Source organism: Trichoderma aggressivum (genome assembly GCF_033847375.1).
Source record: "Trichoderma aggressivum f. europaeum strain CBS 100526 chromosome Unknown scaffold_038, whole genome shotgun sequence".
NCBI lineage: Eukaryota > Fungi > Ascomycota > Sordariomycetes > Hypocreales > Hypocreaceae > Trichoderma > Trichoderma aggressivum.
In genome coordinates this window covers 180,072-204,702 of record NW_026946404.1, presented here as the reverse complement: position 1 = coordinate 204,702, position 24,631 = coordinate 180,072, and the positions used below count along the sequence as shown (strand labels likewise).

The window sequence follows — 24,631 nt, the reverse complement described above, 5'->3', positions numbered from 1 at the left end:
CCGAATGGATTAACATATGGCTCTCTCAGAGTTCGGATGTTGATCAAGAATTTGCCTCGCAGCGGACCCGTCAGATGCTCGCCCTCGACTCCGCTTCCGCAGTAGCTACAGAACTGTAGGCTATCAGTACTCTCCTGATCATACAATCAAATAGAGTATCCAAAAGAAATGAGATGTGCGTTTATATGTACTTTATCTTTTAGTGTAGATGTCTGGTACTCTACAAGATAGCCCTCATCTCTCACAACTGTAAACGATCCTTCCCCTGGAATCAGCCACAGGTATCCTTTCTTCACACATAGGCTGCAGGTACAAGATATGGCTGATGTGATCTCTGCTGTTGAGACTTGAAAACGATAGCGACCACAGTGGCAGTTTCCATGATGTACGATACTGTGAGTAGCAGCCATGATAGGCTATTTTGGAGATGCTCAACGACATGTAGACGAAGACATTTCGAGAGGGGTAACACGGCGCTGATAATGGGATTGAGGCTAGGTTTGAGACTAGGACACGATTGGATTCCTCCGCGCAATCATCTAGCTTTCGGCAATCCTTCGCACTTCAGAAAGCCGAAATATTGTTATCCCTGGATTTTCTTCTCTCCTCATTATAGGTCTCGATAAGAAGCCCTACATGTGTCGTGTAATTCATCACGATTTCCCGTAGACAAAGTTGATGGCTCTACTTCGTATCAACCCCATGACTAAAGAAAGAAAGGGTGGGGGGTCTGGCGCTTCTCCGTAAAACGGAGCAATACGCCGCTGATTGTCTCAGTCCTAGTCCCAATGCCTTCCTATCTCCTTTCTCTTCATCTTCACAAGTTCTTCGAGATTTCTCCCGTTGGATTCTCCTTAATCTTCATCCTCTGTGCCTGTGAGACTTGTACGGAATCGACCCATCATGGCGACAGATATCCTTTTCCAATCACCCACCGTGATTACCGGCGACGAATCCGCCGAGCCGTTCGTGGCCGATGTGTTGGTTTCGGGCGGCCTGATTGCCAAGATCGGAGCTCCGGGTTCAATTGATGTTTCCTCAACTACTCGACAAATCGACGCAAAGGGTCACATCCTCTCTCCTGGATTTATCGATATGCATGCTCATTCCGATCTCTACCTCCTCACACATCCAGAGCATGAAGCAAAAATAACCCAAGGCTGCACGGTAAGGCATTCCTTCAGCAAAGGCCGATGTAACCCCCAAACACATCTCCCCCACGGAGAGGGACGCGGCTCCGATGTTTCCATCGCTGTGGGGGCAATGCATCCGTCCTCCACGCTTGGCAGCTTACACTGTCTTCCGCGGACCAGCCGAGATGAGAGATTTGGCGTGATATAATAGCTGATCATGATTCAATACGGCAGACCGAAGTTGTTGGCCAAGACGGCATCTCGTACTCCCCAATCCGAAATGTCAATCAGCTCAAGGCGATTCGAGAACAAATTGCAGGCTGGAATGGCAACCCTACTGACGAAGAATGTCGCACGACACACAACGGAGTTGGCATGTTTGAATGGCAGACTGTGGGAGAGTATCTGGATTGTTTAGAGCGTAATAAGACGGCTACGAATGTCGCCACGTTGGTGCCTCAAGGCAATTTGCGATTGCTCGCATGTGGCCCATATGATACGCCTGCATCACCCGAGGAGATTCAAGATCAGATCCAACTCATGCGAGAGGCAATGGCTCAAGGCGCCGTGGGCATGTCCAGGTAACATCTCTTCACACATGCATATTTAGTTTACGACTAATAGCCTGGGTTTTCTGACTCGGCATAGTGGCCTCACTTATACGCCTGGCATGTACGCCTCAACGTCCGAGTTGGCATCTCTCTGCGAGGCACTGGCAAAGGAATTTCCGGGTGCATTCTATGCGCCTCATCATCGCAGTTATGGGTTCCAGGCCATTGAAAGCTATGCCGAAATGCTAGGACTGGGCGAGTCGACAGGCTGCCCTATTCGTACGTCTTGCTCCATCACATCGTAAAGAGAAGCCAGAGTGCTTGAAGCTGATTGACGTAGATCTCACGCATGCTACCATGAACTTCTCTGAAAACAAGGGCAAAGCGCCAATACTCATATCCATGATTGACAAGTCACTCGAGAAGGGTATTGATGTAACACTTGATACTTATCCCTACCTCCCAGGCTGCACAACTCTAGCTGCCCTGCTACCCAGCTGGGCGTCTGCAGGCGGGCCAGCGGAAACCCTCAGGAGGCTGGAAGATGCAGAAACCAGAGAAAAGATTCGTGTAGCTGTCGAAGTGACCGGATGCGACGGCGGCCATGGAATCCCGACAAACTGGGAAGAGATTCAGATTGGTGCAACGAGCGAGCCGTCTCTGGCATCATATTCCGGTCGCAGAGTGGCAGAGATTGCCGAATCAGCAGGAAAGTCAGCCAGCGAAGTGTTTTTTGAGCTCTTGCGAAAAGACAAGCTGGCAACTAGCATCATTATGCATGTAGGCAACGAAGAGAACGTCCAGCTGATTATGCAGCATCGGGTGCACATGGCGGGCAGTGATGCGATTTTGCACGGCAAGACGCTTCACCCACGTGCCTATGGAACATTCCCTCGTTATCTCGGTGAGTGACGCCTCTGTTGCATATTCGTAGGTACCGAGAGCCATGTGTTAATGCCGAACATCACAACAACAGGCCACTATTCGCGCGATTTGTCGCTTATTCCTCTACCCGCCATGATTGCGCATCTCACCTCTCGCCCAGCCAAACGACTCTCTGTCTACCCATTCCGTGGCCTTGTCGCTGAAGGGTCGGCTGCTGACCTTGTCCTCTTCGACCCGGAGGCCGTCAAAGATATGGCAACATATGAGCAGCCCAAGCTGCCGAGCAAAGGTATCAGATACGTCCTAGTGAATGGTCAGGTGGCTCTAGATGAGGGCAAGATGACGGGTGCACGAGGTGGTAAGACGTTGAGGAGGTGGAAGGACGGAAAGGTGAAAGCCAGAGACGAGCGAGTGCTATAATAGTGAGTGAATTTCACCACATTTGGATGCGAGCAGGGTATACGTGTGTTACGCATAAGCACTTTATACTTTTCATATCCCATGTGAATCACCTGTAGCATGTCTTCAAGGTTGTCATAAGCACGAAGCGTATCTAGAGTCGAGATCTTAGTCAAGGCTGTGCAATCGCCAGCCTCAACGGAGGCCATCTTCCCGGTTTCAGTCACTCTTCCTGTTTTAACCATAAATGCACGAGCCACGTATGTATCAACAGCTGCCTTTCAAGTCACTGACTAGCCGTTCATCGCCACTCATCTGTACAACCTCCCGTGAGATCCGCCGCGCGGCCGCAAACTCCTTCTTCCGTCCGGCACCCAATGCCTCAACATGGAAATCTTCGCTTCAGCATTGCTAATCCCTCCATCAGCTCCGCTCGGGGGCTTTTTGTCATGCTTGCCTTTCTGGCTTGGGATTAGGCCTCTCTGCTTGTCCCGTTTAGTACTTGGGCCGTCCTGTTAGCTGGCTCGCGAGAACTTGTTTGAACAAGTTAACCCGTCGCAACCCAACGACGAACTAGTTGGTTGGCTAAGTGGCGCCAAGGGGTTGCAGCAGAACCAAGGCCGTGCTCGTTGGCTCTCAAGTAAGGCTGATTAAAAGTCGCCTCCGCGTGGCCATTGGCTGTGACACAAGCCCTCACATGTGCTCCAGCCTCGGGGCACCTGCGGCTATTTTTATCTCTCCTTGTGCCTGGATCAGTTCTAAATTAGAAAGCATGGCGATTAGTGTAGAGACCAGCTTGTTGGGCCTGGTTTGAAGCCGGGATGAGGCGCCAAAGTTCTTTCTATTGTCACGATTATAACGCATCTCTGTCTGATTTTTTCTCTTATAAATGCCAACACCCTTGTGCAATCTGCTCTCATCTTAACCCCATGCAAATTGTGGGTTCAAGTCGAATCTAATCACCAAGCGATCTCATCAATCACATTTAGCCATCTACGCCAGTCAGCACTATCCGACTCGCCGGTCCAGGATCTCTTCCAGCATCTTCCCGCCACTGGCATACGGACAATTACAGCGGCGGACAAGACGGCACTAGTTTCCAATTCTCGCAACTGAAGCCGGGGTGATGCGGGCTGCGCGCGGATGGTGACCTTCTCAACAGTCTCTTATTAAAACCTCAATATCAACCTTCCAGCCACCCCTTCCAACAGAATTTTTGTGCATTCTTTTGAAGATACCCCTTCTTCGTACATACCATATTGCTCTTTTCTTATTTGTCTTTTTTTAATAATTCTCGTCATAATGCCTTCCTCTCTACCCTTCCGCCGACGTGACCCCGGCACAACAGCCCAGGCATCCTCCTCTTCTTTCAACGACATCATCTTCCCCAAGATCTACGAAGAAGCCTGGGGCGTTTCCGATGGCTCAACTTCAGATAATCGATCGGAATTCGATCGAGCTCGTATCTTTCTGTTGCGTATGGCCAACATGACGCCCGATCCCAAGATTATCGAAGAGCTGCGTACGATAGTTGCAAACCCACAAAACAAAACTATACAAGCCCTAGCCACAGCGATACAGCATCGGATATTTGGAGACTCGCACGGCTCTTTTGCTACGACACCTCTGATGCAGTCCGTGCGGTTCATGCTTCTAAAGTCCCGCGTCACAGAGCTCATTCTGTCGGACCGAACAAGATCTGTCGTCGACTTCTTTTTCGACCCAACACTGGAGAGAAACCTCAATCCTACACCCACCGGAGAAGTATCTGTCTACAAGTACCCAGCGGGAAGACTGAAGGTTGCCATTGTAGGAGGTGGACCTACTGCTTTGGCATCGGCCATCTCAATCGCAGAGAAAGGCGCCGGCAGTGTCGAGGTCCACATGTATGAAAAGCGCTGGATACAAAAAGTGCTCCCCAATGGCACTGTTGTCGTCGACTATCCTCCGTATGCCAAGCGAAGAGACCAGGTCGTCACGCTTCAGGACTCTGTCACACGCCTTCTCAGCAAGCCATCATTCCAAGCGCTCTTTGCCGGAAGGCCAGAACGAGTGTGGCCCGGCTCAGCCAACATTCAGATCCGAAAAGTAGAAGATCGATTCCTCAAGCGAGTGCAGGATCCAGAGTTCCAGGGACTCATTTACTTGCACTGCGAGGGAGTCACCAGAGAGGACCTGGCTAAAGTTGGCGATTTCCATGTTCTGCTTGGTGCTGACGGTGCTGCCTCTTGGGTACGACAATCATACTTCCAAGGATACGAGAATGAGCGCGGGAGAAGCTATGCGCTAGGCTTGGCTTTTGACCGACCAGCTGGTTTGCCTTGGTCACAGCCTCTCAATGTCTTCCTCACACTTGGACAGACGCGGTACCTGCTCAACGCGAGTGACCACGACGGCCGAGGCTACCTAAACATGCAACTCACTGAAGAGGAGTGGCACAAGATGGTTTCGGTTGACGGCCAGCCCGTTCACTTTGGCAGGCCGGGCTGTTTCAGGAAATTGGACGGAAGCGTCCCCGAAGGTTTCGAGCACAGTCAGGTATTTGCACCTTCAGAGGATAGGGGCAGTCCTCTATGGGTATCAATCTCGGATGGCCTTAAGCTGTTTGGCTTCAAGGAGGAGGAAGTCATCAACGTCGTGCGAATCCCCATTGTTGTCCAGGCCGTAAGAGAGGGCGTGCAGATGCTTCCGCCACAGGATTCGATAAACGTCAAGCGCCCCCATGCCCTTGTCGCGGTGGCAGGCGATGCAGCAATGACGGTCCATTTCTGGCCTGGTCGTGGACTCAACAGCGGAATCAAGGCTGGCTTGTCCCTGGGAGATGAACTTGTACATGCCTTGAATAACGGCAAGTTTATCGGCATGCCCATTGATGCTTTGAAAGAGTACAACGATTTCATCCTCAAACTGCAGGGACGAGAGCACGATAAGCGAAGCATTCCCATTCTGAACCAATCTGGTTCTCCCGAGATGCTTGGCTGGCTGCTCCAAAAAGCCAACAGCGTTCCCGATCACGTAGCCATCGAGTGGCTGATTGGCGCCATGACGCAAATCGCAGACCGCCTACAGAGGAGAGATGACTGGTCGTACGATTATGTCGACAATGTCGAGCCTCAGCTGCGCATTGTGCTGCGGCAACTGGACACGGTCACTCTCAAGGAAATGGCCGTCAGCTTCCCCTGGCCGACGAGAGAAATGGCCGGCGCCGAGGTGTTGCCCGTTCGGTCAATGAAGCCGGAGGAGAAGCAGAAATGGCTCAACAACCTGTGGGGTGTCTTGCGAGAGGAGAGGAACAAAGAAAGCCGCGGCCCTCCACCCCAGGAACGGGACCGATCTCCTTCAGCAGCGCGATTTGAAGCTCCCAAAGGTGGCAAGGCCAGGCCCGTATCTCTCATGCCGCCAGGTTCAGACAGCCTTAACAACGGAGTCTTAAGGAGGAGCAATGCCACGCAAAGTGTGCGGCACAGTAGGGGTCTCTCGGTGCCAGGAGAGGGTGCACAAAGGGCTCGATCGCCGTCACCAGGTCCAGGCGGCGAAGTCAGTCTGAGCAGAATGCTGACGGTTCACAAGAAGCCGCCGACGTCGGTTTTGGGCGATGCGCTTTCTTTGGCTCTGTTCCGTGTGGAGGATCAGTAAAAGGGGTGGATAATGGATACCCTCTTGATTTACTTAGCGATATGCGTGGGCTCATGATGAACAATTGCTTGTGTATATGAAGCCAGACTTAATGTATGAATGTAGATGACCAAATCAAAATGTGAGAGCCTTCTTTCAAAATTGTCGCTATTCTGTTATCGTCCAATGTCAAGCTTCAGACATGGCGCAGAGCAATTTCGGGATGCTCGGATGACATAGATGCAACGGATCGGGCCGGGTAAAATCTCAGCAAAGACGGGAAACTAGTCTTGCAGATTTGACGAGATCTCGCAGTGGCGTGATTTCGGTTAACTAGGCCGCATCAAACAATCCATCATTGGTTATCGAAAAGGCCAAGCGATTGGCGAACTTGGCGCGTTTCTTGGCCGGCTAGCAGAAGTGTGAGCTGCAAGTGGTTGCGAGTCATCTTCAAGTTTGAGTTGCAGAGGTACTATGCGAATGTTGTCAATACGCTGCTCGTATAATGTGATGCTCCAGGGAGGTAGGACACTTGCCTTCAATGATCCTTGATAACCTCCTATTAGGGTTTGACCATAATCACAAGATAGATATATGTTCATCACATCACAGAGCGTATTGCATTGCTTCTTAAGTCTGTTTATTATTTCATCAACACCTGTTGAGTTCTAGGTAGATACTGTAACTATATGAAAAGACACCCGTTACTCTCCCTTTTGCACAGCATGCTCCTCCTCGCTGTAAGTAGGGACGGAGTCGGATTTGCCCAGGCCGAGCTGGGTGGTGTCCCAGCCGTGGCTCTCGAGATACTCTCTGAACTTGGCATCCTCCTCGGTAATGGTGTCCTGGCCGACGTTGGGAATGAAGAAGAAGGTAATGGCAGCGGACAGGAGAGCCAGCGAAGAGGCAACCCAGAAGGGGTACTGGGCAACCTTGGTGGGATCATCACCACCAGCAGCCTCGATGCGGGGGAAAACCCAGGTTCCGACAAAGGCACCAATCTTGCCAATGGCAGCGGCGATACCGTAGTAACGACCACGAACACCAGTGGCACAGGTCTTGGCGGCCAGGAGACCAATGTTGTTGCCAGGGCCAAGCTCTCCCAGACTGAGGAAAATGCCGTAGACGACAGCGAACGCAGCAATGTGCTTGGAGATCTTGTCGTAGACACCCGCCATGATGTATCCGACGACGGCCTGCAGAGAAACGCCAATGATGAGAGTATACTTGGGACCGATCCAGTCGCTAACAAAGGCACCGATCATGGTTCCGGGGATATAGAACAGGTTGATGACAGTGTTCCATCCAAAAACGGTGGTGAGGGGAGCGGAATCGGAATAGATGCCGGATAGGATGGACGAGGTGTAGATACCGAAAGCATACGCAGAGAACTGATAAATGCGTTAGAATGCTTGAGTGCAAATAGATTGTCCAAAAAAAGAGAGTCAAGACTTACATCGTATAGGAACCAGACGATGCTGACGACGAGCAATCGGAAGCCATAGAAGCGGATGATGAGCAGGTAGGGAGTCTTGTGCCTCATAGAGTTCTTGGAGAACTCCTCGGGCTCCTTGAGCCTCAGACGAAGAGCGAAGAGAATCAGAGGGAAAACAACACCGATTCCGAGAGAGGTTCGCCAGATGGTGCTAAGGCGCTGGTCGTGGGTAGCGGCGGCGACAGCGTCTGAGACAAGAGTGTGAGCAGTTGCCATCATATCAGAAATACAAGCAAAAAAAAACTTACAGGGAACAAAGGCTCCAATGACAAAGCCCCAGTCAATCATGGTGTTGGTGAAGAGAATGAACCAGCGGTTGCGGGTGCCGGACGAGAGTTCGCCGCTCGTCTCGGCACAGCCAACACTACCAGCAGGATACTCGCCTGTGAGCACAGGAAGTTAGTATCAAAAGACGCTTCATTTTTGACGGTCTGGGGGAACGAGGGACAAAAACAAACCTCCAATGCCAATGCCGACAAAGAATCGCCAAGCAGTCAGCATGTTGAACATGCCAACAGGGTCGCCGTGGTAGTAAGAGCCAGTGGCCAAGGCAGTGAAGACAATGAGGATGATGGTGGACACGAGCAGCGAGTTGGAGCGAGACCAGCGATCGGCCAGGAAGCCAAACAGCAGCTGGCCAACGACGGTGCCGACAAAGGCAATGTCCGACACATACTTGCTGGCGTTGGACGAGGTGTAGACGGTGCCGTACTGGAGCTTGAGGACGGTGTTGACGGAACCGATGACGTTGTTGACGTAGCCGTCGGAGAAGAGACCGGCACCGCAAGCAAAGACGGGCAGAGCCGTCTGGAAGAAGGTCTTGCGGCGGGCGCCGACTTCAATGGCGGGCTCCATCATGTCTGGTGGCAAGAGGGCGTGCTTCCAAGTGAGCAAACAAGAGGAAGATGTCAACAGAACGAGGCCCCTCGAGACGAACAACTCAGAGGGAGGTTGGTCACTGGTGATCGAGATCAACCAAGAAGAGAGAGATGGAGTCTCATATCTGAAGGGGTAGCACCGGCTATCTATATCGATTTCATCACAGGGTTACGCCGAGGCCACGGCCGTGTCCTGGAACTCTTGCTCCCACCCACCCAACGCGCACTAGCCTGCAGCAAACCACCTGCGCAGAGTGGTATCGAGGAGAATCCACTCGAGACAATGGCTAGTACTCACTCGTACTAAACTCTTGCTGCAGATGCTTGCACATGCTTGGAACTTGAACAGCGCTAACTGGTCGTGTCGTTTTGACCCGAGCTCTCGGGGGTCCACACGAGGATCAGTCGACCGGGGCCCAGGATAGCCCACAAAGAGAACGGCCTCGTTTGGGCAGATGCGAGAAACGAAAAGCACAGGACACAAAGGCCATGTGCGTGATGCTGAGACGCCCAATGGCTGGTCGTGGATGAAGCGGCAAAAAACGTTGCCACAACGTTGTGGATTCATTCGATATCTCTTGCAGGGTCAGGGTCTTTTCCACCAGCACCTTTTTTTTTTTTGATAAATTTTCTTTTCCTTTTCAATTTTTTCCCAGTACAAATTCGTTACTGTACTGGTCGAGCGAGATTCCGGAGTTGGCAGTTGATCTCATGCTCTCTCTCTGCCGGCTGGCGTTTGCCGGACTTGGCAGCTTAGCTCTTGGCGACAAGTAGTACATGCAGCTACGCGGATTAGTGCTAGCAGCAGCAAGTACTTGGCGTACAAACTACATGACTTACACCAGTGCAGCAGAAGCATTACAAACATGAACAGTTCGGCGATGATGATCTTTGGACCGTGCTTTGCTGCTCAGTGGGCTATTACGTTACACGTACACACACATCGTCGCTAGATTCATCTGATGCGCAGCACTACTCATGGCACAGTCTGGGGGTGCGGAGAGACATGACTCCATGTTCCGTATCAGCGTGGAGAAGCCCTGGCAAAAAGTCCCCCCGGGCAGATATGATAGGTTACCATGCCTGGCAGAATGCGGATAAGTGAAAAAACAAAAAAACCAGGTGAAGAGAGAAGAAAACAAGTGGCTGATTGCCAGGATATGATACCGGCCCCCGGCAAACGAGTGGGCATGCAAGTCTTGCCAAAAAGTGTTGAAACACCAAAGCTGGCCTCTCAACTCGGCATCTTCACCACGTTGACACCATCATCCCACGAGTCTGGCTCTTGCCGGCTTCAGCTTCATGAATACGGCAGCCGCTTTTATTAGTGAATGAGACGCAAGTCCGTCAAATAGTCGCGTCAATAGCGCTCCCGATCGGGTGCCGTCGCGAGAACTTGCAGTCCGATCTGAAGCCCTTTTTCGGCCGAGCTCTCGGACAGACCGCCCGAAGAAGCATCACCAGAGTGCCGAAAGCGTTGACCGAGCGGCTGCCGGGGAGGAGAGGCAGCAGAATTCCGAAAGAGCGAGTGCACACCTGGGCGATGCACGTGGATAGAATGAGACGTCGGCGTTGGAGTTGCAAAAGCTGAAGTGGTTGTTTCTTTCTCATGAACTCAACTCGCCCCGAGTCGGAGTGGCCGACCTGTCAGCACTATCTGGGAAGTCGTTGGCAGGGACGGCCATGCACCAAACCGCGGTTAGTTGCGCCGACGAGGGCGCTAAACAGGCCTGCAGCAGTGCGCTAATCCCGACTTTTACAGAAGGGGTGGGGGGCGCTGTTGGTTCGAGGTTGGGCGCTATCGCGAGTTTTGACACGGCGGGCTCAGCTGGGTCTTGTCCAGATCAGCGAGCTTGACGCCTTGCATCGGAGAAGCTAACACTTTTGACGACGGGACTGGTACTGACAAGCAGCGGGTAGTTTCTGGTAGTTTCGGAGGCGTGCGCGCCCGTCTTGGAGTGGGTGAAGGTGAAGAAGGCATTGATATTGGATGTCTCCAATAGAAGCTGGCCGATGAGAAACGTTGCTGGAGGTGGAGAGTTGGTGGGGGGAGCCGGAAAAGACGATGATGAACTGATAAACGGAAAAGACGAGTACATGACAGTGGGTGTAAAGCACCGTATGAATGAATGTACTGTATCGTACAGCGCTGAACAAGCAAGAAATTCCCAATGGATCAAAACGGATTCATGCATCTTTTGCTGCAAGCCCGCTGGCCTTGGTCTCCGGCCCGTCCCACAGCCAAGCACAGCTGATTCAAGAAGGCGGAGAAACGTGCAGCCGCATGTGATGACGGAGGTTACATCGTCCCGAGAGATCAAAGTTGCACATTCAGCTGCTCATAGATGAATTAGAATACGCAGTGAACTTAATGTTGATGGATAAATCCTATAGGTAATAGATGGAGCACAAGGCCTGCCCATCTTCTATCGATCAATGTCAACATCATCATCGCATTTCAATCGCCATCTGGCATGTGATAGAGCAAAACCCCAAACGCTCGGGTCTGGAACTTTCGTACCGGAGGTGGGTTGGCTGCTAGCGCGCTACTTTCAGCCCCCGCCAAATCTCCATACACCGCCCACGTCGCCCGCAAACATTTGACCCATCCCAAACAACCTCCAGCGCTATCTACCTATCTACATATCCATCCATCCATGGTTCATCACAGGTGGACCACCAGACGCCTTTTCCTCCATCCCGAGCCCTGTCCCGTGTGCTGCTTCAAAGCATCATTACCTTATCGTCTCACTTGTTCTCTCCATGCACCTCCGGCATCCACAAGCTCCCGCTCTAGCGCCTCGAAAGCAATGAGGCTCGTCTCGACCTAGAGCTCCAGCTCCTCTGCAGCTTTGCCATGGCGCCGGGCACAACACCATCATCGCCAGCCGTCGCCCATCCTGTCCGCAATGTCAGTCTCTACAACATCGCTTCTTTTCTTCTCTTTCCTCCCCTTCTCTCTCTTCCTCTCCACGCCAAGGCGATGAGTACTCGTACATACGGCACTTGTACATGCAACATCTGCTGCGCCGTTTCTCCACCGTCCAACGCGCGTTTCGCTTCGTTTCCTTCGTGCTGGGCACATGCGCACAGACCGGCTGACCTTGTTTCCTTGCTGCCATAGACGAGCAACGATGACACCATTTCTCTGTCGCCTCGGCCGCGGGCTGCCCCCTCGACATCGAGCCAAGACCCGGCCAAGAGCGGCTGCTTGAAGCGCTTCCTCGCCCTCGTCCTCGCATCGCTGGTCCGCTGCTTCGACGCCATGAGCTCCTCGACAAAGGCCGCGCTGCTGCGCTTCATCCGCTGGCTCGACTCGCCGCTGGGCCACGGCGTCCTCAAATGCACCTTGGCCTACACCATCGCCAGTCTGGCCACCTTCCTCACGCCGCTCTCCGACTTCCTCGGCACGCTCGACGGGAAACATGTCGTGGCCACAATCACCGTCTATTTCCACCCGGCCCGGTCCACCGGCTCCATGATCGAGGCTGTCCTCATTGCCGTCGTCGCCATCGCATACGCCGAGCTCGTTTCGATCCTCTCCATGGTAGTCTCCGTCCTTGTCGGCTCCGTCATGGGTCTGGTCACTTTGGCGCATGTATTGGTCGTCATACTCTTCATTGGCGGTGGCTTTGGCTTCATGGGGTGGGCAAAGCAGAAGATGGCAAACCCGCTAGTCAATGTCGGCAGCACCTTGGCGTCGCTGGCCATCATTTCCGTCGTTACCAAGGAAAACGCCGTCATCTCAAACGTCTTCTCCAACCAAAAGATTGTCCAGGTCTTCAAGATGCTCATCATGGGCATCACGTCCACGGCTGCCGTCAACGTTTTGGTTTGGAGGGTGTCGTCTCGCGATCTCTTGAGGACTTCCATGGCAAAGGCAGCCACGTCGCTGGGAGGCATGCTTTCCACCATTTCTGCGAGCTTCCTGAAAGGGGTCGAGGAAGAGCAAATGTCTGCGGATTTCACCGCATCTTCAGCCACCTACGCAGTCACCTACCCACAAATGCTCAAGAACTTGCGAGAGGCCAAGTTTGAAGACTACCTCCTCGGTCGAGAGAGGATTTACGTCTTGCAGCGATCCACCGTCAAGGCCATCGAGACCCTGGCTCGCTCTATAGGCGGCTTACGCAGCGCGGCCAATACCCAGCTGTCCCTTCTCAAGCTGGCCGAGTCGGACGATGTGCCGCCTCCCCTGACGCGCTTCCTGACAGTATCGTCACTTGGGGATTTCGAAGGCATATCGCCTAGTAGTTCGAGCCCGAGAGCTGCACATGTGTCGAGCAGGCCTAATTCGCCAGGACAACGGCCTAGTTCTTCCTCCCACGATCACGACGATGGTCCCACCCCGTCATCTCTCTTCCATTTATTTGTCGACTTGATAGGTCCATCGATGGAAGCTCTAACACAAAGCCTTGTCCTGATTCTCCGAGAGTCGCCTCTGGGGTCTGCCCCCAATTATGAGGCTCCCATTAGCGATGAGCTGCGGCAATCGCTGACGGAGGCTCTCCTCCAGTTTAATGTGGCGAGATCCGATGCCCTAGGCAAGGTGTACAACATGATTGAACGAGAGAAATCCACATCGAGGCGGATACAGGCCGGCTTGGAGGAAGTCGGTGCTGCCTGTGGGCATTTCAGCTTCAGTCTGCAGACGTTTGGCGAGGAAATGCAAAAATATCTGGATATTCTCGACGATCTCAAATTTGTCAACGAGCACAACAAACGAAGCTGGCGTTGGATACTCTGGTGGAGGAAGGACGACACCGCAGTGCAGGGCCGTAAAATGTCAAGCCTGCCGTTTGAATCATCACCGGAGGCCGAGAGCCTCATCAAACCCATCAGGAAGCGGGACGTTCCCAGAGGTATCCCGGATTCCATGGTTCTCCGTAGAGACACCTACAATTGGCAGGCAGCACCTAATGCCAGCAAAATACTATCCGCCATTTCACGGTCTGTTCTGAGATTTGCCCGGAAAATTGCTCGCGACGACAGTAAGCACGGTAACCCATTCCTTTTGCCTCGTGTGAATAAACTAACATGCTCTTCTACTACCAGTTCTCTTTGGGCTCAAGGTTGGCATTGGCGCATCTCTTTGGGCAATGCTGGCCTTTTTAGAGGATACTCGAGACTTTTACAACCACTACCGTGGCGAGTGGGGGCTCTTGTCGTTTATGATTGTCTGTTCCATGACTGTCGGCGCTTCCAATACCACGGGCTGGGCTCGATTCATGGGGACATTCTTCGGTGCATTCTTCTCCTTGTTCAACTGGACAGTAAGCCAGGGCAACGCAGCGGCGCTCATCATGCTCGGGTGGCTAGTTGCCTTTTGGAATTTCTATCTCATTGTCGCTCGAGGCAAAGCTCCGCTGGGTAGGATGACGATTCTGGCGTACAACGTGTCGACGCTGTACGCATACAGCCTGAGCCAACGGGTTGACGATGACGATGACGACGAGGGTGGCCTGCATCCCATCATGATGAAAATTGTAAAGCATCGAGTTATCTCGGTCACGGCGGGTATTCTCTGGGGCCTGATTGTGTGTAGGGTCATCTGGCCCATATCGGCCCGCAGAAAGTTCAAGGAAGGGGTCTCGATGCTTTACCTCCAGATGGGTCTTATCTGGAGGCGAGGACCCCTTGCTATCCTTCTCCGCAGCGACTGCTCCGAAAGCTACCTCAAGTCTGGGGAGCAAGTTGCCATGCAGAGATACGCCAACCGCTTGGAGAGTCTTCGACAGTCAGCGGCATCAGAGTTTGAGCTTCGCGGCCCGTTCCCGATGGAGACGTATGGCCGCATCATGCGGAGTACAAATCGGATCCTGGACAGTTTTTACGCCATGAGTCTCGTAGCACACCGAGATAGAAATCTCAGCGCGGGCGAGCGCGCCTTGTTAGAGTACACGGCAACGGAGCGAGCCGTCCTGTGCGATCGCATATGCCACGTCTTTCAGGTGCTAGCCAGCTCCATGATGCTAGAATACCCCCTGACTGATGCGGTCCCGAGCGTCATTGGCATTCGCGATCGGCTGCTCGCCAAGATCTTTCAGTTTCGCAAAGAGCACTCGATCGAAGCCATGAGAAACCTTGGCTTCATCCCGGAAGGAGAAGTCGAGAATGGCGAAAGCAGCCATGACGCCGCCGCGGCTGTCACCCCCAGTGACGCTCCTGTTGGTGCGGTGGTGGCTGAAGAGAAAGACTACGCTCTCATCTATGCGTACACGCTGGTAACTGGCCAAGTTGCCCAGGAGCTGAAGATTGCAGAGAGGGAGATTGAGAAGCTGTTTGGTGTGCTCAGCGAAGAGTCTCCGCTGCTTGTGTAATGGATGTGAGAGAAGGGTCGGCAAAAGGAGCAACGAAGGCGGCGCAATATTGGATACCCGTATAACTGGCATCGATACCTAGAATGCATGCATACCTCACGGTGTTGAGAATTTCATTCTTTTTATTTTCATTTCCGTTTTGACCTACGGAAATCCCTGGACGCCGTTAACTCGTGGTGTAAATAAACCCTTGTAACAAACGGTAATCATAATAATAATACAAGATCCACTCCAAGAAAGGATGACATGGCTGGATCAGATGTAATTCCATCATTCGCCTTCATCTCAGTAATCGTTCCATGCTTAGTTTGCCGCTTCAGAGTCTACGTGCTTCACTGAAGCTCCGGCAGCCGATACGCCAGAAAAGGGACACGTTCCCTGCGCTCTCGGCTTGTCCTCCGCATCAGGAGATCCCTCAGCGTTCGCGTTATCCTTCATATCTTCGTCGCTTAGAATCTTCTTGCCGTGCAGGTATCCCTCGCGCTCAATCTCAATGTCGGAGTCGGGCGACTCGAACTCGGCGCCGTCTTTGACGTGCCACTTGGCCATGAGGTCGTTCTGCACCCAGATGACCTTGTTGAGGGCCTTGACGAGGGCGATTTTGCGCTGGATGTGGAGGCGCGGGTGGGAGAGGATGGCCTCGTTCATGATGTCCTGGATGAAGCCTAGACAAGCGCCCAGATGGACGTATTCAATGTGCAGGGGGTGCTTTCGGCCAAGACCGACGTGCATCATGCTTTGTTGCATCTCATGTTAGAGGTTGTTCTATACAAGCTTGCTTTATAAACACGCATCTTCACTTTGGAACGACTTACCCGACTTTATCGAGATACTCCCAAAACTCCATCTTGCTCGGGTCTGAACACAGCTTGTTCAGGTACGCCCGCAGGAACATCTTGCGATGCAGAATCTGCGGGCTGTTTTCGTCGGGGATGTCATCGAGAGGACCCTCGAATGATGTGCTTCTCGTGGTGAAGGCGCGAGCAGTAATATCGTACTGGAGGAGCTTTTTGTAGACAATGTTGACGACAGCGGGGATGAGAGCCTTGATGTATTTGGAGTCGCTGATGAGGGCATCAATGTCACCTAGAATAACCATCTGTTAATTTTACCTGCTCTCGGGATTGACTTCAGGTCGTCATTGTTGTGCTTATGAGACGTACGGCTTGAAAAGTCGAGGAATGAATGGAGATACTGGATTCGTATTTCCAGATTGGTGTAAAGCTCTTCGCGCTGAATGTGTTTTATCGGCCTTGAGTAGGGATTCATGGTGGCCACAAGTGTAGTTTTTTTTTCCTATTTTTTTTCTTTTACAAAGCACGTTTTATTTTGATTTTTCAAACGATTCAAGTTCAATGCGCTCCAGTATTGGGTCAACAGCGAGAGAAATGGTGAAATGAGTGCCGCGTTTAGGGTAAGATGGTGGAGCGACGCGGGAGAGTGAAGCAAGGCGAAGAATCAATGTCTGAACAATTTTCTCTTTCTTTCAACAAATTGTCCGCATGGGTTTATTTATCAAACTTCTTAATCCGAATACAAGACCATACGAATAATCAGATTGCTGCTACGATAAAAAAACGAGCCATTTTCAGCATAAAGCTGGGCTGAATATGCATGATCGCGAACGTCACGCCATATCGGGAATCGTGACCTGGAGATATGGTCTGACAGGTGGGGGATAGGACGATGTGATGTAATTTGCTATGCATCATTGGCCGTTTTGCATCGTCTTTTTTTGAGGGGGATTATTGATGAGGATTGCCTGGATGGATGGGAGGAATTCGCGCATTGTTTGAGATTGAGCGTTTCCATGTGAAGAGCTGGATGTTTTTGGCGTTGTGATGATGATGGTGGTGGTCACTGCGGAATTAGGCAGTGATATCGAGGTGACCTGATCATCTGGGTTCTCACCACGCGTTCTGGTAGATGACGATGATGTTTCGGATTCTTACGAGAACTTGGGGAAATGCACGAATATCGTAAGGATTAACAGGATGTATTAATTCTTAATAACTGGGATTCATTAGTATCTGATAAATTACGTGCAGCCGGTTGCTGCCGAAAGCTTCATTGTCGCGAGATGCAGAGATCGGGCTTATTTACGAGTCCCCGCTACAGCTCAGCCAAGGATCAATACATGTATTAAGTAAGGACGCTGACAAAGGTAACATGGTTATTTGAGAGTCATGTATAGAGTTGAGAGTTGAAGCAGCTCAAGCTTCCGTTCGCACATGATAACAAAGGGCCTCTTGCGTGCTGTTACAGTCAGCGTGCTACTTTGTGCTCCCTGACCAGCCTTGACCGCTGCTGATTCTCCTCTCCGTGATAAGATGCTGCGTTACTCTACCTGCTTGAAGACGTTAGCGTTGATTCATCGCTAGCATCCATATCGGTAGCTGCCGGCGATCGGCCAGTTCTGCATTTATCCAGCGTCATTCTCCGCATCTCGAGCATGGTCCCCGATCAACACCGGGAATTGCGCGAGACGTGGGAAATCAGTCATCTCTGGTAACATGTGGAAAGAAGATTAGAACGAAATAGCATTCACTTTGGCGGCGAATTTTCCCGCAGAGATTGGCCTCAATTGGTCAGCAAAGCCGCCAACATTGATTCAAACCAAGTCTCTACTAATATTACACGAGATATCGACTGGCGATGAAACGTTACGCGCTGCTCCGCGCCAACACACAAACGCAAGGGTCCATTCATTCGTAGTACATATTAGCAGTACTGCATGCCCGTAATCGAATCAGAGAAAGCTGAGAAGCGGCACTGGCTGATCTGCGTGGAACTTGGGGCAACAATACGGACAGTTCATCTCCCCAAAACCCCGGAACTGGACCTGGAGCTGGAGCGGGACCCAGGCCGGAGACGAGAAACACAGTGAATCACTACCTGCAAGGGGCGGGACAGGAACGTGTATTTAATTTAAGCAGCTGTCCCAGAGCTGCTCGCCCTGCTCCAAGCTCGTGTGGCCTGACCCTGACAAACTCATTCGACCATCAGCCCACGCCGACAATGTTTTCCAGGGCCATTGTCGCCGCATTGGCTCTGAGCGGCCCGGCTTTTGCTCTGTGGCCCGTGCCGAAACACTCGTCAACCGGCAATGACACGCTCTTTATTGACCAGACGGTCCAGGTTACCTACAATAGTGAACAGGTGTGGTGGACTCCTCCTCCATATGATGCCCCCGGATGCCCGGACTTTGCTGAGACCAGGATCGATGACCAACAGGTTACTTACACGGCCGGCTACGTGCCTCCCAGCGGACCGCATTTCACCAGCAAGGAGATCGTTCAAGGCGGCCTCTCGCGCACATTCGGCGCCATCTTCCAGCAGGGCTTTGTGCCGTGGATGCTGCGTGAGCGTGATTCCAACTCTGAGCCGGCTCTAGGCGGAACACGCATCCGGACACTACAGATTATACAGACAAAGCACGATTCCGCGAATATCTTCAAGCCTCTGAATGGCGCAGTAAACGAATCCTATGCGCTGGATGTCGACGCAAAGGGCCACGCATCTCTCACCGCTCCGTCGTCAACCGGCATTCTTCGAGGCCTTGAGACCTTCTCCCAGCTCTTCTTCAAGCACAGCTCCGGCACTGCCTGGTACACGCAGCTCGCGCCTGTTTCGATCCGCGATGAGCCCAAGTATCCTCACCGCGGCCTCCTGCTGGATGTCAGCCGTCACTGGTTCGAGGTTTCCGACATTGAGCGCACCATTGATGCTCTGGCCATGAACAAGATGAACGTGCTGCATCTGCACGCTACCGACACGCAGTCATGGCCGCTGGAGATCCCGTCTCTGCCTCTGCTGGCCGAGAAGGGCGCCTATCACAAGGGCTTGAGCTACTCGCCGAGCGACCTTGCGAGCATCCAAGAGTATGGCGTTCATCGAGGTGTCCAAGTCATCATCGAGATTGATATGCCGGGCCACGTTGGAATCGACAAGGCATACCCTGGGCTTAGCAACGCCTACGGAGTCAACCCGTGGCAGTGGTATTGCGCCCAGCCGCCCTGCGGATCCTTCAAGCTGAACAACACGGATGTCGAAAAGTTCATTGACAAGCTGTTTGAAGATTTGCTGCCGCGCCTGTCGCCGTACTCGGCCTACTTTCACACCGGTGGCGACGAGTACAAGGCGAACAACTCGCTGCTCGACCCGGCCCTTCGCACAAACGACATGAACGCCTTGCAGCCCATGTTGCAGCGCTTCTTGGACCATGTGCACGGCAAAGTTCGTGAGCTGGGACTTGTTCCCATGGTTTGGGAGGAAATGATCCTGGATTGGAACGCAACTCTGGGCAAGGATACCGTTGCCCAAACTTGGCTTGGCGGGGGAGCGATTCAGAAGCTTGCTCAAGCTGGATACAAGGTTATTGACAGCAGCAACGACTTTTACGTGAGTATTGGCATGAATAAACTTCTGGTGCTGTATCAATTTTACTGACTTTTGTTCTGCTGCTAGTATCTCGACTGTGGTCGTGGTGAGTGGCTTGATTTTGCAAACGGGGACCCCTTTAACAACAACTATCCCTTCCTTGACTGGTGCGACCCGACCAAGAACTGGAAGCTCATTTACTCGCACGAGCCCACGGACGGTGTGTCCGATGATCTCAAGAAGAATGTCATTGGTGGCGAAGTTGCCGTCTGGACTGAGACCATTGACCCGACCAGCTTGGATACAATCATCTGGCCGCGAGCGGGAGCGGCGGCTGAGATTTGGTGGTCGGGCAAGATAGATGAGAAGGGAAACAACCGATCACAGATTGATGCACGGCCGAGATTATCGGAGCAGCGAGAGCGTATGTTGGCTAGGGGAGTCCGAGGAACGCCAATTACGCAGCTGTGGTGTAGTCAGGTTGATGTTCACAACTGTGAGTCTGGGAATTACTGATACACAGGTTAATTAGCAGAGTATGTCATGTGGTATATATGAACGTTTCTTTTTCGTGCTGCTGTTGTTGAATGCTGAGGACATCTCGTTTGTGATGACGGTAAATCACTTGTAACAAATAAATCCAGGTCATTCAGATGCCATTCATATCAATGATTTACGCTGTCTGTCATTTTTGTAGTTGAGACAGGCCACCTCAACATGACGACAGTCTACGCGTCTTTACAGTTGTTGTTCTCAAAAGGGAATTACACACAAACCGACAAATCACACACTGTTGAACCCGCGCCCTCTCCCAACATGGATTCCATATGTAGTGATTTGGCACTGTGAAGCAGCTTCAGTGTCTTTGATGTCATATGCAGGGGGCAACACTCCGCACTATGGAGCAATGGCTCTGTCCCCCTCCAAGTCGGACTGCTGAGAAATATTTTGTCACCTACGGAGCAGACTACGACCACTGTACTCCATACTCCAAATTTGAACAACATCACCCGTAATACTGATCCACCGAATACAATAGGAATTGGTGCTAGAAAAAGGGGTAGACTGGGACCAAAAGTCGGGACAACCAAATCGACTCCCGTGGAAACCCCCGATTCGCGGATTTAATACTTGCTTGCATACGGAGTAGGGTGGGATGGCGGAGCTGTGCAGAATCGGCTTCTCGGATCTCCTTCAGGTTCCTCCTAGTCTCTGAGAATTGCCGTGGTGGGTCGCACCCTATCTGGCATTCAATGCTCTAGAGGCTATACTCTCACACGTCGATTGGATAGTAACCCCAGAGCTCGTATTCATGATTCCAAGACCTGTGCTTGCCTTTCCAGGGTGCTTGGTTGAGTTATGGTTCGTGTAAACGCCTAATGAACGACACTCCCTTCAATCTTGCGAACCCCTAGTAGGATACAGGTATATAAAAACATAGACACCACCCGCCTAGTCCGGCACTTGTCAAACACCTAGAGGCGAACCAACCAACTCACATTCTATTAATCTATTCCTTCTTCAACATCAACACATACAAGATGCACGTTCCTCTTGCATCACTCTCATTTGCTTCCCTCGCCGCGGCCTCTCTACCAGAGGGCGTGATCGAGATCCCGCTCCAGCGTATCAAAAACCAAACCGCGTATGGCGCCGAATTCCTAGTCGGCAACCCGCCGCAAAAGGCCATTATTTCGGCCGATACGGGCAGCCCGACGTATGCTTTCGAGTCACCTCGTACGTATTAGTACTCCCAATTCCTCCTTCTCATTCAATTACACGGGAAGGGATATGTCGATGACATGGTTTACATCGCTGACCTTTGTCTCACAGGCAATGTCGTATGCCAGAATGGCTTCTGCTCAAGCTACGGCATTTACGACAACACCACTTCCACCACAACAGAATGGATCAGCGGTAGCTATACCGATATGCTCATCGACCATGGCTTTGGAAGCTTCACCAACGACACTCTTCAGTTCGGCGGCATCACCGTCAAAGACATGATGTTTGGCGTTGTCGAGGAAAACTTTGCTGGTTTTCCCATCAACACGCAACAGGCTGCCATCTTCGGCCTTGGAGCCTTCTGTGGGACCAAGGCCTGCGACAGCTACCCGACTTTCCTCAACCAACTATACGAGCACGGTGTCATTTCCCGCCGTGCCTTTAGTGTATACTTGGGACCGAATGATCCCGACGCCACAGGAACGCTGCTCATCGGCGGAATCGATCTTGCGAAACGCCAGGGTCCCGTTCACAAACTCAATGTCCGGGATCCGACCGCCATCGGGGCGAATCAGCAGCCAAACTGGATCCCCCTTTCCAGCCTTGAACTGCAGCTTGCAAACGGAACCAAAGTCACCTCTACCTATGACAATGGCACATACGCTCTCTGGGACACCGGCTCTCCCGGATGGTACGTCCAGCAAGATCTCTTTGACGCCCTCACCAGCTATTGGGGGCTCGGAAACCCTGATCCAAATGACACCTTGTTTGTGGACTGCAAGTTCCGTGAGCCATCTGATGACTCCATTGCTGTGGATCTTGGTCAGGGATTTGTCTTCAATGTGCCGCTGAGTTCTCTGCCCATAGACAACGGCGATGGCACTTGCACTGCACCAGTCGCGCCGTTTGGTACTTTGATGGGCGATGCCTATCTCCGCAATATCTACTTTACGTTCGATTACGACAACCTGACGATTGAGTTTTCTCTCGTGAATTACACTGATGAGACGAACATTGTCAAGATTGAATAATTAGTGTAGCAGCCAAGCATCGAGTGGGCATACCTATGGTCTATAGTTACTTGGGGATAGGTGGAACACCGACTTGTACGTGCGATTATGAATGATGAGGCATCAATGAAGATATATAGTAATTCAATAATCATAATTATTTACATCATATTTTGTTAGCTGTGATCTATACCTATTCAGTGCGCCACCGGGAGCTTTCCTCTTGGCTGCGCATCACCAAACAGAATATCTACCGCCGCAGAAAATGCTTCGACTGTCGGCTCATAGACAGCGATGTAAGTGCCAATCTGAACATCATCCAAAAAGTCATACGGCGCACATGTTGCAATTGAGATCAAGGGCGATGTACCACGCCTCTTGGCAATTTCTAGACCGAGCTCCTTCTGGTATTTCGACTCACGGGCATTGCGAGTGGTCAAAATAACAACATCAGCCTCCTCCACCTGCTTCCACTGCTCATCGGTTAGAGTAGAGTTGGTAAATCGGACATCGGAAAATTGAGGCGCTCTGTTACGGATACGATCTCCAAAGGTCTCCCCAATCCAAGGAACGCGAGTTGGCAGAGTGCCGCTATCAACAGCTCCGCCGATGGGCACATCGGGCCCGGGAGAGACAAATGCAATCTTTGTGGTCGACTTGAGGGGCAGAAGACCCTCTTGGGCCCGGACAAGCGTAGTTGCATCTGCATATACTTGGTGAGCGAGCTTCTCTCCTCTCTCGTTGATTGCTGCTAATGTCGCTGGCGGCTCTGCGTGGAGAGCGACATCCCAGTTCGTGTATCTATCCTTTAGCTTTCGGAGACGCTCCAGTGATTCGTCAACTCTCTCCTGAGAGAGCTTTCCGGTGTTAATAGCTTCACAGACGTGATCAACAGCTGCCGATTGCACGTCGAAAGTATGGCAGATCATGACGTTGTCAACACCCGCCTGGAATGCCATGAGTGATCCTTCAACAGTGCCATAAGTCGCTCGGACGCCATCCATTTCAAGACAATCAGTCATGATGACACCGTCATATTTCCACTCATTTCGCAAGATTCCAATACTATCTGGGGACAGAGTTGCAGGTAAGCCATCCTTCAATAGCTGTGGGAGAGAAATGTGAGCCGTCATGATCATCTCAATGTTGTCGGCAACGGCATCGCGGAACGGAATCAGTTCCAGTTTCTCCATGTCAGCCCTTGATTTATCAATGACGGGCAATCCGTAATGTGAATCCACGGCGGTATCTCCATGGCCTGGGAAGTGCTTGATACATGGCACGACTTTGTGCTCTCTCAGTCCTTTTGTGCAGGCGGCTGCGAATTTGGACACTGTTTCTGCTTGGTCGCTGGGGCTTCGGACACCAATCACGGGGTTTAGTGGCTCTGAGTTGATATCGCCAACCGGGGCGTAGTTCATGTTGATGCCGAAGTATCGCAGCATCTCGGCCGTGGCCTTTCCAACCTCATAGGCAGAGTCGAGAGAACCAGCGGCGCCGAGAGTCATAGGGCCGGGCTGCTGAGAGGCAACGGGTGGTGAAATGCGAGTAACCAATCCATTTTCTTGATCTATTCCAATGAATAGAGGCTGGCTGTGGCCTGCATCCTTGGCAAGCTTCTGGAGACCCAAACACAGCGCCTGGAGCTGTGCGGCATCAAGCACGTTGCGCTTGAACAGGACAATTGCTCCGACACCGTAGTCACGGATCAGAGTTGTGATTTCCCTGTTAATCTCCCGGCCGTGAAAGCCAACAGCAAATAGCTGAGCGTAAACAAGTCAGGCATGTATCGTGTTGGCGAGAAGGTGGTTAGATCTTACCTGGCCGACTTTTTTGCGCTGCTCCGCTGACACCATTTTGACTGTCTTGAAGCTGATCCTGGATACAAGACGACCAGTTATCGAAGCCGAATATCTCTCCTTCCTAATTCATATGCGTCTTGATGAGAGTCTGAAGAAAATCTATGTTTCGGTTCGCGATTTCTGTTGGGCCAGGTAGGCGAAGGTCCAAAGTTGGATCCTTATTGAGCTCAATTCACCACTTGCGGGGCATCAACCTCGGCGGGCTCTTTACTAACAATGTAACGTCTCGGATGCCGCTGCCGAAAATTGCTTGAAGCTTATCTTCTTCAGTTCATTATTCCCCGGAAACTGCTGTTTGGGAATGCCTCGATTTGTTCGCCGATATAGGCTATTCTGTCATTGTCTCTTGGGGTGGGGGTCAGGCGATGTTTTAGCCAG

General features: G+C 51.9%; 8 protein-coding genes across 8 annotated transcripts; 5 read left to right on the top strand and 3 right to left on the bottom strand.

The window, feature by feature from the left end:
• Positions 1 to 903: 903 nt before the first annotated feature.
• Triagg1_8107 (uncharacterized protein) lies at positions 904 to 2,989 on the top strand (the record flags this gene model as incomplete). Its single annotated transcript, XM_062902917.1, has 5 exons — positions 904 to 1,167; positions 1,368 to 1,714; positions 1,782 to 1,963; positions 2,025 to 2,588; positions 2,661 to 2,989. The coding sequence occupies 5 exons, from the start codon at positions 904 to 906 to the stop codon at positions 2,987 to 2,989; spliced, it is 1,686 nt and encodes a 561-aa protein (XP_062752952.1).
• A 1,281-nt stretch (positions 2,990 to 4,270) lies between these two features.
• On the top strand, positions 4,271 to 6,604 carry Triagg1_8106 (uncharacterized protein; the record flags this gene model as incomplete). The annotated part of the gene is made up of 1 exon (XM_062902916.1): positions 4,271 to 6,604. The coding sequence occupies one exon, from the start codon at positions 4,271 to 4,273 to the stop codon at positions 6,602 to 6,604; it is 2,334 nt and encodes a 777-aa protein (XP_062752951.1).
• A 683-nt stretch (positions 6,605 to 7,287) lies between these two features.
• Triagg1_8105 (uncharacterized protein) lies at positions 7,288 to 8,936 on the bottom strand (the record flags this gene model as incomplete). Its single annotated transcript, XM_062902915.1, has 4 exons — positions 7,288 to 7,974; positions 8,040 to 8,266; positions 8,327 to 8,461; positions 8,537 to 8,936. The coding sequence occupies 4 exons, from the start codon at positions 8,934 to 8,936 to the stop codon at positions 7,288 to 7,290; spliced, it is 1,449 nt and encodes a 482-aa protein (XP_062752950.1).
• A 2,877-nt stretch (positions 8,937 to 11,813) lies between these two features.
• Positions 11,814 to 15,276, top strand: Triagg1_8104 (uncharacterized protein; the record flags this gene model as incomplete). The annotated part of the gene is made up of 3 exons (XM_062902914.1): positions 11,814 to 11,867; positions 12,081 to 13,947; positions 14,012 to 15,276. The coding sequence occupies 3 exons, from the start codon at positions 11,814 to 11,816 to the stop codon at positions 15,274 to 15,276; spliced, it is 3,186 nt and encodes a 1,061-aa protein (XP_062752949.1).
• A 303-nt stretch (positions 15,277 to 15,579) lies between these two features.
• Triagg1_8103 (uncharacterized protein) lies at positions 15,580 to 16,545 on the bottom strand (the record flags this gene model as incomplete). Its single annotated transcript, XM_062902913.1, has 3 exons — positions 15,580 to 16,012; positions 16,092 to 16,362; positions 16,440 to 16,545. 3 exons carry the CDS (start codon positions 16,543 to 16,545, stop codon positions 15,580 to 15,582), a joined length of 810 nt encoding a protein of 269 aa, XP_062752948.1.
• Positions 16,546 to 18,294: 1,749 nt separating this feature from the next.
• Positions 18,295 to 20,505, top strand: Triagg1_8102 (CAZyme family GH20; the record flags this gene model as incomplete). Its single annotated transcript, XM_062902912.1, has 3 exons — positions 18,295 to 19,677; positions 19,744 to 20,080; positions 20,354 to 20,505. The coding sequence occupies 3 exons, from the start codon at positions 18,295 to 18,297 to the stop codon at positions 20,503 to 20,505; spliced, it is 1,872 nt and encodes a 623-aa protein (XP_062752947.1).
• Positions 20,506 to 21,197: 692 nt separating this feature from the next.
• On the top strand, positions 21,198 to 22,412 carry Triagg1_8101 (uncharacterized protein; the record flags this gene model as incomplete). The annotated part of the gene is made up of 2 exons (XM_062902911.1): positions 21,198 to 21,393; positions 21,490 to 22,412. The coding sequence occupies 2 exons, from the start codon at positions 21,198 to 21,200 to the stop codon at positions 22,410 to 22,412; spliced, it is 1,119 nt and encodes a 372-aa protein (XP_062752946.1).
• Positions 22,413 to 22,588: 176 nt separating this feature from the next.
• Positions 22,589 to 24,247, bottom strand: Triagg1_8100 (CAZyme family GH3; the record flags this gene model as incomplete). Its single annotated transcript, XM_062902910.1, has 2 exons — positions 22,589 to 24,154; positions 24,212 to 24,247. 2 exons carry the CDS (start codon positions 24,245 to 24,247, stop codon positions 22,589 to 22,591), a joined length of 1,602 nt encoding a protein of 533 aa, XP_062752945.1.
• Between the last annotated feature and the right edge of the window lie 384 nt (positions 24,248 to 24,631).